The sequence below is a fragment of the Phaenicophaeus curvirostris genome, chromosome W, assembly GCF_032191515.1.
Source record: "Phaenicophaeus curvirostris isolate KB17595 chromosome W, BPBGC_Pcur_1.0, whole genome shotgun sequence".
NCBI lineage: Eukaryota > Metazoa > Chordata > Aves > Cuculiformes > Cuculidae > Phaenicophaeus > Phaenicophaeus curvirostris.
The window spans coordinates 1464826-1478037 of record NC_091430.1 but is presented as its reverse complement, the minus strand read 5'-3'; the positions used below and the strand labels follow the sequence as shown (position 1 = coordinate 1478037).

Below are 13212 nucleotides of genomic sequence, written 5' to 3'. Positions count from 1 at the left end.
CCGCCGGACCTCTTCCCCTCCACCCGGAATTATGGATTAACCGTCCTCCACAGTCCAGGTAACAGTAACAGTTGACAACGGCAGGCACCACCCGCACTCCATGAGACCGAGGCCACCGTGTCCTCCCGGCCCACGGCCCTTTCAGACCCCCCCGCCTGGCTCTTCCACATCCTCCGCTGACATCAGCCCGCACCGCCATATTGAAGGAGAAGCCGCCTCTGCAACTCGTCTGCCGCAGGGAGAGGACGCCGGTTCACACTACTTCCGCTTCCCCTGCTACAGCCGAGCCCCTCTCCACATGACTCCCCCCAGGCGGCCGCTGCCCTGGTGCGGATAGGCCGGCGGCAGGAGAGGCCGCAGGAAGAGTTCCTTCTTCCCCCCGAGGTGTCGCCGAGCTCTTCTCGCCCCGGCGGGCCTCTGCCCTCCCCCCTGTCTCCAGCCATGACTTCCCTGACCCAGCGAAGCTCCGGCCTGGTGCAGCGCCGGACGGAGGCCTCCCGTAACGCTGCTGCTGACAAGGAGCGGGTGGCAGGTGGCGGCCCGGAGGATGAAGGCCGCCGGAATGAGCCCGGCGACGACGAGAAGGGCGATTCCAAGGAAACGCGGCTCACTCTCATGGAAGAGGTACTGCTCCTGGGCCTCAAGGACCGTGAGGTGAGGCCGTGGCGGTGGGGCTGGGGCGGGCCGAGCCGAGGTGAGGGGTGCTGGGCAGGAGGTGCCTGAGGGGACATAGTTTGTTTGGGGGCTTACGGACGTCGTTGATAGGGAAGAGGAGCCTAAGTGGCACTAGGGTGAGGGTGGGATGAGGGCAAGGACGCTGTTGCAGTGTTGGTTGCTGTGGCTTTAGGGCAAAGGCTTTGCTGGGTATGGGGACTGTGATGTTGTTAGGGGTAGGAGTGCATGCTGGAAGAGGCTCGGGTTTTTGGAGGAGGTGGGAAAGGTGCTTGGGCGTTGGATGAGAGGGAACCTGTCAGAGATTTGTCACACTATTTGTATGCAGGGTTTGCAGAGAGGCTCTAATGTCTGTAGCATCTTAAGGAAGTCAGCATAAGGCTTGGGAGAAGACAGGGACCTGGAGCCTCTGACAGCATTGATGGTTGACTTTGAGACCCTGGTTAGACCTGTGATATTTATACTCCTACACTTACCATAGCTCTAATGTGGGAGCCTTGTCTACTCCCGTGTATTTTGTCAGACACAACTATATGGTCCTTATGGGGTTCTTTGGTGTTTTAGGATGCTTTGCAGCCCTTTTTAATAAGACTTTCCAGACTAATGTATGTTAAAAATGTCTTAAACTTCAGGGAGATGCATTTGACAAAAATGGGCCTTGAATAATAAGGAAATTACATTATTATCTTATTCTGTGTTTTTACTGAATTTATAGCTTAATTGGCTGTCATAATACTGTGAATAACAGTTATTCAGGAATGTATACTTCTACCAGTGTGCTGAATTCTTTCTTTCATTTGAAAGAAGTAATTAATATAAAAAGCACACACAATGCAGAGTCAGTCCTGTCAGTTTAGTTCGATGTGGTATATGGTGAAGCATAATATACCTTTATTTTAGATGTGACTTATAATATGAATTTAATTAAGCAGACTGCTTTATTTCTCTTTAGTGATAAACTAATTAAGTCAGTTCATTGATTTGGGCGAGAGTCTCAAAACTGCATGTTCACAAGCACAGAATAACAGGAGGGGGAAGCTGTTAAGTTATATGTTCTTTGACAGTATGTTGCATCCAAAATAAATTTGCTGTTTGATAATGAATAGGTTAAAGAGTAGTTTTACTAGTTAACTTTTTTTTTTAATGGGTATGGGTACATCTGCATATATACCTGCCACAATAACATATTTTATTTCTCTCTCAGATTGTATATTTTGGGCCATATTCTTGTAATCCTATTTTTTTCAGATGGACCTTGCCATAGCATCCTAATAAGTCAGTAGATATTCAGTGTTGTGTTCTACCTCTTGAATCTGAAGACTTGTGCATATGCACGTTTCTCTTTCTTACACACCTGAATAGTTGCAGGAAAGTAATTTAGGTATGACAAGATAGATATGTGGCAGGATTGCATAGGAGGTCTTGCCTCGAGGAAGATGGGATAGAGTAGGTGATCTTTCAGCCCTTTTATTTCCCATTATTGTGTGCTAAATCTTCTGAATTTGTGGGCATTAGGCTGTAAAGATTTCAAGACAAGGAACGTTCTGTCTGCATAGATAGAATATACGATGCAAATACTCTTAGTATGTCAAAAGTTAATACTTAACATTGGGCTTAAAAATCCAGCTTTGCACCAGTGTGCATCAAAATTGTAAATCATCTAACTTTGCTAAGTGCAGCAGTGGCATACATGACAGTTAATCTAGTATTTCTTTGTATGGAAAAAGGAACTAAGTGATTACAGTGGTACAGATACTCATGACTCCCCTGAGATTTTGCAGTTGAGATGTTGACATTATAACGTAATGAACACACCTCCTGGCATGCCCATCTACCCCTATGACACCTCCAAGGCAAGCTGCTTCCCAAACCACTCCCACTGGGCATGTACAGTTAATTTCTGGTGCTATGCCTTTAAACTCAAAGCAAGAGCTTTCTGTGCCAATGTGGAATGGAAAATTGTATGACTAAAGTCACTCAAGCTCTACCCAAAGGTTCAAGTTATGAAAATGGAAAACAAAGGGGAAAGTGTGGGGAAGATTCCATCAAAACTTTCTGGGATCAGTTGACAGGCTGAATCTTATCTTCCCTCCCAGGACACCATTGGGTAAGATCTTTGTGTTATGTGTGCTATATTCTAACATCACACTATTAGTATCTTTGTATATTCAGGGTTTTTGATATTCTCTACCTGTATATTGGTCCTTTCTACACTTGTTTCTTGATTGCATACTGCTTAAGATGTATTTTCGCTGACAGTATCTTAGCCCCAGCCATCATCGAATCTTTATTTTGGTGATGAATTGTTATAATGAAAATTGCTTGTATGCACGTATATAAGTCTCTGGAAACTTTACTAATTGGTATAAAGGAATAAAGGGATTTACTTCGTGATGCTGCCTACATGGACCTAGCAGGCTGGACAAATAGACTTGTCCTTGTGAGACTGCTCATATGGTCCAGGCAGATAGGTAAGATTTCATTGCTGCAGACCTGACAAGCTGGACAAATCATAAAATTTTGTCCTTGTGAGACTGTCAACAAGGTCTAAGCAGACTAGTAGGATTTCCCCCCTGTTTTGTTCCATGCTCTAACTCAAATCATGGCATTAACTGGTACCAGGAGTGGTCTGGCTATATGGATAGGCTCTGCGAAAATACTAGTGTTTCCAAAATATGAGAAGGTGTGAGGCTCAAAAGTACTGAAAAGACTAAGAGAAAGTGATAGACTGCATAGGGAACAGAAACTGTAAGTGGACAAAGGAATGTTTTGTACTTGGAGCCTGTTTCACAGAAGGATTCTTTGAAGCTGAAGACTGAGGTGTTAGGAGCCATTAGCCTCAACAGGAAAAGAGGAAAAAAACAACTGCAAGAAAAACCCAAATCTTTTACTAAGCCAAATCTTTTCCTTGGTTTGGGCTGGATCCTATCTAGCATGATAATGACAATGATTTGGTGGAACATGCTGACCGTGGCACCCATGCACTCAGCCCAGTCATAAGATCTCGGTTACCTGGGTGATCTCCCCACTTACTTTACATATTTCCTCATTGGCATGGGTGCTCAGATGTCAGTAACGTGGGCTTGTAAAAGAACGCCCCACAGCAAAAATCACCCTTTGACGGCCAAGTGTGGAAACTCCCCAACGGGTGCGTTTGGAGTTTTGCTGAATGAGACTATGAACATATTAGAGGTGTCTATACTGTTATTCCTGCTAAAAAATTACCAATGTAAAGCAATACCCCTGCCAGCAGCTACATGCTTGGATATTGCTGGGGTGGTGTCAGTTCTAGAGAGAAATTTGCAGGTTAGGAATAAATTCCAATAACAAGGAATGAAGAGGGAGAGAACAAGAAAAATCAGAGAATTAATACCTGGCTCCAAACCTGGTGTGAGGAGCAACACTTTGGGTTCTTTGATCATAGACTGGCCTACACACCTTCAGGCTTCCTTTCCAGGGATGGGGCACACTTGTCCCCTAGGGGTATAAGAATTCTGTCCAAAAATCTAGCAGAGCTCATTAATAGTGCTTTAAACTAGGGGAGGGGGATGAAACCGGGCTTGACAGGGGGGAACCTGGAAATGGCACTCCAGTGCATGAGAGATGGTGTACTAGTGAGGACCTCCAGTATGTCACCTCAGAGCGAGTGGGGGCAAGTACATCTTGTGACAGAAAATATGTAAATGGCACTGATGGGTTAGATAATATAAGGACCAGTCATTTGGGAATGAAGACTATTCCCTTTATGAGAGCTGCAGGATTAACAGCCCAACTGAAGTGCATCTATACCAATGCACGCAGCATGGGCAATAAACAGGAGGAATTGGAAGCTGTTGTAGGGCAAGGAGCCTATGATGTAGTTCCCATCACGGAACTGTGGTGGGACAACTCGTATAACTGGAGTGCTGCTATGGTGGGATATAAACACTTCAGCTGGGATAGGAAAGGTAGGAGAGGTAGTGGGGCAGCCCTCTATGTTGGGGAGTGGTTTGATACCCTTGAGCTTGATTATGGTGATGACAGGGTCAAGTGCCTGTGGGTTAAAATCAGAGGAGCCCACAAGAAGGCAGATATTGTGATGGGAGTCTGTTACAGACCACCCAGCCAAGGAGAAGCAGCTCATGAGCTCTTCGACAGACAGCTGGGAGAAGTCTCAAGATCGCTAGCTCTTGTCCTTGTAGGAGACTTTAACCTACCAGATGTCTGCTGGAAGTACAATACAGCAGAGAGGAAGCGCTCTAGGAGGTTCCTGGAGTGTGTGGAAGACAACTTCCTCACACAGCTGGTGAAAGAGCCAACAAGGGAGGGTGCCATCCAGGACCTGCTGTTTGTGAACAGAGAAGGCCTTGTGGGGGATGTGACAGTTGGAGGATGCCTGGGGCACAGTGACCACAAGATGGTAGAATTCTCAGTTCTAGGTGAGGTGAGGAGGGGGATTAGCAGAACAGTCACATTAAACTTGCAGAGGGCAGACTTTGGACTGTTCAGAAGGCTGGTTGGCAAAGTCCCGTGGGAGACAGTCCTTAAGGGCAAGGGAGCCCACGAGGGCTGGGAGCTCTTCAAGAAGGAAATCCTGGCAGTGCAGGAGCAAGCCGTCCCCATGTTCCAGAAAAGGAGCCAAAAAAAACCAGCTTGGTTATGCAGGGAGATCCGGGTGGACATCAAAAAGAAGAGGAATGTCTATGAACTTGGAAAGAAGGGACAGGCATCTTGGGTGGAGTACGGGGAGGAAGTGAGATCACGCTGAGAAAAAATCAGGAGGGTTAAAGCCCAACCTAGAGCTTAGACTGGCCAATTTGGTGAAATTTTTTTTGGTCACAACTGTGACAAAGGATGAGGAAAAGGCTGAGGTACTTAATGCCTTCTTTGCCTCAGTTTTTAATTGTAAAGAAAGATGTTCCCTCTGTGTACAAACCCAGGAGTTAGAGGAGCAGAATGAGGCTCCCATGATCCATGAGGAGGCGGTTAGAGACTTGCTTGCCACCTAGACAGCCACAAGTCTATGGGGCCGGATGGGATCCACCCAAGGGTATTGAAGGAGCAGGTGGATGTGCTGGCCAAGCCCCTTTCCATCATCTTCCAGCAGTCCTGGCTGGCTGGGGCAGTTCCACTGGACTGGAGGCTGATGTTGTGCCCATCTACAAGAAGGGTCACAGGGAGGATCCAGGGAACTCCAGGCCTGTCAGTCTGACCTCAGTGCCAGGGAAAGTCATGGAGCAGGTGATCTGGAGTGCTATCATGAAGCACATGCAAGAGAACCAGGTGATCAGGCCCAGTCAACATGGGTTCATGAAAGGCAGGTCTTGCCAAACAAACCTGATCGCCTTCTATGACAAAGTGACTCGGCTGCTGGATGAGGGAAAGGCTGTGGATGTATCTTCCTGGACTTCAGTAAAGCCTTTGACACAGTTTCTCACAACGTTCTGCTTGAGAAACTGTCAGGCTCTGGAGTGGACAGGCGCACCCTCTCCTGGGTGGAAAACTGGTTGGATGGCCGGGCCCAGAGAGTGGTGGGAAATGGTGTGAAATCCAGCTGGAGGCCAGTGACAAGTGGGGTTCCCCAGGGCTCAGGGCTGGGTCCAGCCCTGTTCAATGTCTTTATCAATGACCTGGATGAAGGCATTGAGTGCACCCTTAGCAAGTTTGCAGATGACACTAAGCTGGGTGGAAGTGTTGATCTGCTGGAGGGTAGGGAGGCTCTGCAAAGGGATCTGAACAGGCTGGACTGCTGGGCTGAGACCAGTGGCATGAGGTTTAACAAGGCCAAATGCTGGGTCCTGCACTTGGGGCACAACAACCCTATGCAGTGCTACAGACTAGGAGAAGTCTGTCTGGAGAGCTGCCTGGAGGAGGGGGACCTGGGGGTGTTGGTTGACACCCGACTGAACATGAGCCAGCAGTGTGCCCAGGTGGCCGAGAAGGCCAATGGCATCTTGGCTTGTATCAGAAACGGCGTGACCAGCAGGTCCAGGGAGGTTATTCTCCCTCTGTACTCGTCCCTGGTGAGACCGCTTCTCGAATCCTGTGTTCATTTCTGGGCCCCTCACCACAAGAAGGATGTTGAGGCTCTGGAGCGAGTCCAGAGAAGAGCAACGAAGCTGGTGAAAGGGGCTGGAGAACAGGCCTTATGAGGAACGGCTGAGAGAGCTGGAGTTGTTTAGCCTGGAGAAGAGGAGGCTGAGGGGAGACCTCATTGTTCTCTACAACTACCTGAAAGGAAGTTGTAGAGAGGAGGGAGCTGGCCTCTTCTCCCAAGTGACAGGGGACAGGACAAGGGGGAATGGCTTCAAGCTGCGCCAGAGGGGTTCAGGTTGGTCATTGGGCACTGGAACAAGCTTCCCAGGGAGGTGGTATTTAAAATCCCTGGTGGTATTTAAAAGGCACTCCAACATGATGATTCTGCAATTCTATATCAGGAAAGGGATAGAATGTGAAGAGCTGTCGTTCAAGGGTAGCCACGAACAGGTTGAGAGCTTGTAGGTCAGAAGAAAAGACTGAGGAACCAACGGGAACCTTGTGGTTGGTGTATACTACAGGCCACTCGATCAAGGAGAGCCAACGGATGAAGCCTTCTTCTTCCAGCTACAGGAGGCTTCATGCTCACAAGCTCTCATCCTACTCGGGGACTTCAGCCGCCCCTGCATCTGCTGGAACAGTAGCACGGCAAGCTGTAGGCAATCCAGGAGACTCCTGGCATGCATTGAGGATAACTTCTTAGTCCAGCTGATAGAGACTCCCACCTGAGGGGATGCAATACTGGACCTGATGGTCACAAATACAAGTCAACTCATTGGTGGATTGGAGGCAGCCTGGGCTGTAGTGATCATGCACTAGTGGAGTTCAAGGTCCAGAGGGATATAGGACAGGTGAGGAGTATAGTCGGGACCCTAAATTACTGGAAAGCAGACTTCCAGCACTTCCAGGAATTGATCAGTAGGACCCCCTGGGATAAGATCCTCAAGGATGAGGAAGAAGAGCAGAGGCAGGGAAGGGAAGAGACCACCATGGCTGAGTCGAGACCTGCTGGTTAAACTAAAGAAGAGGGAACTACACAGACAGTCCAAGCAGGGACAGGTAACCTGGGAAGTGTAAAGGGATGCTGCCTGGTTGTGTAGAGGTGAGGTCAGGAAGGCCAAGGCGCAGCTGGAGCTGAACTTGACAAGGGAAGTGAAAACTAACACAGAGGGCTTCTACAGGTACCTCAACCAGAAAAAGAAGGTTAAATAGAACTTACCCCCACTGACGATTGCGAATGATGGCCTAATATCAGCAGACAAGGAAGAGGCTGAGGTATATTAACATCTTTTTTTTTTTTTCCTCTCAGTCTTCACTGTAACTGCTCTCCTTGCCCCTCCTCTGTCATGGTACAGGAAGATGGTGACTGGTGGGGTAGAATCATAGAATCAAAGAATAGTTAGGGTTGGAAGGGAACTTAAAGATCATCTAGTTCCAACCCCCTCTGCAATGTGCAAGGACATCATACTACATCAGGTTATTCAGGTCCCCATGCAACTTTGCCTTTAAATACCTCCAGGGATGGGGCATCCACAACCTCCCTTGGCAACAGATTCCAGTGTCTAACTACTCTCATAGTGAAGAAATTCCTTCACTAGTCTACATCTGCCCCTCTCCAGTTTATATCCGTTCCCCCTCATTCTATCACCACAAGCCTTTATGAATAGTCCCTCTCCAGCTTTCTTGTAGGCTCCTCTCAGGTGTGCTGGAAGGACATTATATGATCTTCTCGGAGCCTTCTCTTCTCCAGAAAGAAATTCTTCCTTATATCGAGCACAAATCCGCCCCTCTCCTGTTTATACCCATTGCCCCTCGTCCTATCACTACAAGCGTTCAGGCCCCTTTCAGGTACTGGAAGGTCGCTATAAGATCTTCTTGGAGCCTTCTCTTCACCAGGCTGAACAAGCCCAACTCCCTCAGCCTGTCCTTGTATGGAAGGCGCTCCAGCCCTCGGATCATCTTTGTAGCCCTCCTCTGGACCTGTTCCAACAGTTCCATCTCCTTCTTACATTGAGGATTCCAGAACTGGACACAGTACTCCAGATGAGGTCTCACAAGAGAGGAACAGAGGGGCAGAATCACCTCCCTTGACCTGCTGGCCACACTTTTTTTGATGCAGCCCAGGATACAATTGGCCTTCTGGGCTGCGAGCACACACTGCTGGCTAATGTTGAGCTTATTGACCAGCACCCCAAGTCCTTCTCTGCAGGGCACCTCTCAATCACATCATCCCTCAGCCTGTACTGAAAACGGGGATTGCCCCACCCCAGGTCCAGGACCTTGCACTTGGCCTGGTTGAACCTCATGAGGTTCTCGCAGGCCCACTTCTCCAGCTTGTCCAGGTCCCTCTGGATGACATCCCGTCCTTCCACTGTGGCAACTTCACCACTCGGTTTGGGGTCATCTGCAAACTCGCTGAGGGCGCACTCGATCTCACTGTCAATATAATTGATGTAGATATTAAACAGCACCGGTCCCAGTACAGACACCTGAGGGACGCCACGTGTCATGGATCTGCATCTGGAGTTTGAGCCATTGACCACTACTCTCTGGATACGAGCCTCCAACCAGTTCCTTATCCACCGTACCATCCACTTATCAAATCCATATCTCTCCAATTTAGAGAGGAGGATGTTGTGTGGGACCATGTCAAAGGCTTTACAGAAGTCTAGATATATCACATCTGTCGGTTTACCCATGTCCACTGCTACGGTCACCCCATCATAGAAAGCCACTAGGTTGGTCAGGCAGGACTTGCCCCTGGTGAAGCCGTGCTGGCTGCCATTAATCACCTCCATCTGCTTTAGCATGTCTTCCAGGAGCACCTGTTCCATGATCTTCCCAGGCACAGAGGTGAGGCTGACAGGTCAGTAGTTCCCAGGGTCGTCTTTTCCACCCTTTTAAAAAATGGGCACAATGTTACCTTTCTTCCAGTCACCAGGGACTTCTCCTCATTGCCATGACTTTTCAAATATCATGCAGAGTGGCTTGGCCACCACATCAGACAATTCCCTCAGGACTCTGGGATGCGTCTCATCAGGTCCCATAGAGTTATGTATGTTCAGGTTCCTCAGGTGGTCGCGAACCTGATCCTTCTCTACTGTGGGAGGGGGTTTATCCCCCTGGTCACCATCTTGTTGTCTCATAACCAGGAGGGGTGAGGAATGCAGTTATTGGTGAAGACTGAGTCCAAAGAACAGCAATAAAATAAGTAGTTTCCCAATAGTTATTACTTCTGGCAGTATTGCATCTGCCCTAATTTGAAACAAAGGCAGTACAGGAAGAGAGAGTTACTCAGTCTGATGCAGCTGTTGTCCAAAATGAGGATCTGTTGCCTAGTGTGCAGTAGGCAATCTGTCCGTCACCAAGAGAGACATTGTTTATTCACAGTTTGTGCAAATAGACACTCAGGGAGACAGACCCTCCAAATTCGAGTGTGAAGCCCCTGACATAGACCCCACAATTTTATACACTGCAGATAGAGAAATATTCATAGAGTTTTCAGAAAAGTCATGCATATTCATAACTAATTCTACTATCTTGGTATTTTACTGCATGCACCCTGGAATCTTAAATGTATTATTCTATGGTCGTTATGCGATCTCTAGTGGCTATTTCACAGTCCTTCACTGATGAACTTTTGCTGGTTTCTTGCTGGTATTGAAGTTAGCTCATTAGTTCTTGCATTTCTCAGTTATCACATCCTTGCTTGGCTCAGCCTGTTACAGACTATTTTTCATCTTCAGTTTGCCCCAGGGTGCCCATTCAAGGTTAGTTTTGCTAAAAGGACAGCGCAAAGTGTCTCCCAAACTGTCTCTCTTTATTCATAACAAATTGGGGAAAATGTCTCCTTTTTTATAACAAGTTTAGTGATAATAAAACCATCTGCGATCTGACTTTTAGTTCCTTGTAAAAATATTTTAAATGTAGGGCCTTCTTGCAGTTTTATAGTTTCGTGATTTCTTTCAACACAGCATTCTAGAAAATAAATACTAGCTAACTAGTCTTATCTGGATTTTAGGAGGTTGAACTAGGTATTTTATCAGGTCTGGATTTCTTTTGCATGTTGGTACGTTAAGAACTGAAGCAGTCAGTGAACCCAGAAAATATGTTGCTAAATACTTCATAGTTGAAAGATTTAAGATATTTAACATATATCTTGAAATATGGCTATGGAAATAGCCATATAATAGTAAACTTTGGTGTTTTGTTCTTCTGAATGGATCCCCCACCATTTCTAGGGGTGGATTGGAAATGGAGTGAACAGGATTTTTGTCAGGGAGGACATTTAGTGTACTGATCATACACTGTCCAAGTCAGTGCAAATCTGCCTGGGAAAGCTACCTTACCTCTGTAGCAGTGTTGTTTCTCCTGAGTCGAGAAACTTTCCAATTATCCAATAGTTCTCTCACATCATGCAGCAGAAAAAGGTTCTGTCATTTCCAGTGTTTTGCGGAATCAAACTCTATAATTCCATTAAGGGTTATAAAGTAGGTATGTGTTTATTTGCCGGCGGGTGCGAGGGGGTAATCCTCCTAACTCGCACACCAAACGGTCTAACAAGCAGATAGTTATACTGTAAAGACAGGCCTATTCATAAGCGCCTATTACATATTCATGACCTTTCCCCGCTTCTTATTATAATTAGATTCGAGAAGCTTCTCCCATACTTGTGCAGGCGCAGTGTCATGGTCTGGGGCTCAGGGCTGAAGTAGCCTTCATCTTCCTCATGAATCGTCCCTGAACCCGATCTGTGCGCAGACTGCAGAGACGGATGCAGTCAGCTTTCTGCTGTTGTGCACGTTTCAGCTTTCCCTTATCAGTGAATGTCTGCGAATGAGCTCCTCCCTTATCAACATCCAGGGTCTTCAAGGCCTTTACTAGCAGACAGTGTGTATTTCAGTGAGCTAAGCCCTCTAAGATTTTCTAACTTTTCCCCTGTATCATATGCCTGCACATCAATTCCCCCCGTCTTTTAAACTCAGGCAAATTCATTTGCCTCACACATGATCTACCTTTTGAAGGGGAAGTGGATAGTATTTTGCTTGAAAATTACTTTTTAACGCATTTTCATGGGCATTAAACATAGAAGTCAACATTGTTAGTCGTTGTAGCATTCTCCAATTCCAAACAAACAACACAGTAGAGAAAACAAAGCTAACTAAAACTAACATCAAAAGGATAATAATGGGGTAACAAAGCTTATTTAGAATGCCAGTCGAAGTGGGGGACCATCCAAATAGCATGTCCCGCCAATGATGGTTCGCATCTTCTCTTACCCTTTCCAGGACCCTGTTCATTTCCTCCGTGTCATGGTGAGCTGTTTTCAGGGTCTTTGTCCCACTTTCTTGGACTTCATCCAAGGTCTTGATCAGATCCTGATGTTTCGTTAATTTTTTTACCAATATAAGATTCATTCCAATAGGTACAGGCGATAATTTGTGATACATAGTGTAATTAGACTTTATCGACTGGTATGATACGACTGGTGCTAAGTAAGGAAAGTCACACCCAACAATCTTAACAAAATTACAAATGCAAAAATTAGAATGATTCTTGCTATCTATAATTGTCTCATCTATTACTATAGAAATACAAGCAGTTCTTAAACATACACAACATAGGCCAACATATACGAGTACGGTCTTCCGATTAGTGTCCACATGGATCTCAACGTGACAGATGGGTCACTGGAACCCCAAAACAGTGTATTATCTCTTGTATTAATGTTCTGGTTACCTCTCGAGCCTTAGCTGTTCTGGTAGGCAATGCCTCTGGCCAAGCTGAAAAGGTATCGGTTAGTACTTACAAATATCAATAGCCCCCTTTTCTTGGAAGTTCTAAAATAATCAATTTGCCATTGTCATCCAGGCCTGTTGCCTTTCCTGATTTGGCCCATTTCCAATGTGGGGGTATTTTTGGGATTAGTCTGGAGGCAAATATCACACTGCTGAGTCACTTGTCTCACAGTAATGCATACATTTCTAGCTACAATTCCTCTAATTAGGCATTTCTACAGGGCCTCTGCTCCCCAATGCCTTTTTCTATGCTTCTCTTTTAATAAAAACCATATGATTAATTTACCTTGTAGGGTGAGAACTCATCCCTCCTCATTATGTGACCCTTCCAAATCTGCAGTGAGCTTTTGATCTTCTTTGGTATATTGGGGCTCTCCTTCCAGGGAGATTCGCCCATCAGGGGTCAAAGCTCCTTCTGTTTTTACCTCCCCTTTGGCTGCCTGTTTTGCCTCTCTGTCCACCAGCTCATTTCCTCTTTCCAGTTCCAAATTCACTTTCTGTTGCGCTTTGATTTGTGTGGTTGTTACCTTCTCAGGGAGCTGGACTGCTTCCAATAGTTTCAGGATGTCCATGTTTGATGTGTTTACCCTGTAAGTTCAGTACTCTTTCTCCTTCCAGATTGCTCCGTGCGCATGTACAACTCCGAATGCACACCTCGAATCTGTATAGATATTTGCAGCTTTGCCTTTAGCCAACTCCAAGGCATGGGTCAGAGCAGTTATCTCTG

General features: G+C 46.5%; 1 protein-coding gene across 2 annotated transcripts in view; it reads left to right on the top strand.

The window, feature by feature from the left end:
* Positions 1-259: 259 nt before the first annotated feature.
* The window catches only part of LOC138732945 (Golgi phosphoprotein 3-like), a 60830-nt gene continuing 47877 nt past the window's right edge, over positions 260-13212 (top strand). For both annotated transcript variants that reach the window (XR_011339344.1, XM_069879751.1), the window contains exon 1: positions 260-654. Coding sequence is in view for 1 of the 2 variants with exons in the window: in XM_069879751.1 (XP_069735852.1) it covers positions 442-654 (213 nt within the window). In the remaining variant the exon portion in view is untranslated. The remainder of the gene's footprint in view (positions 655-13212) is intronic.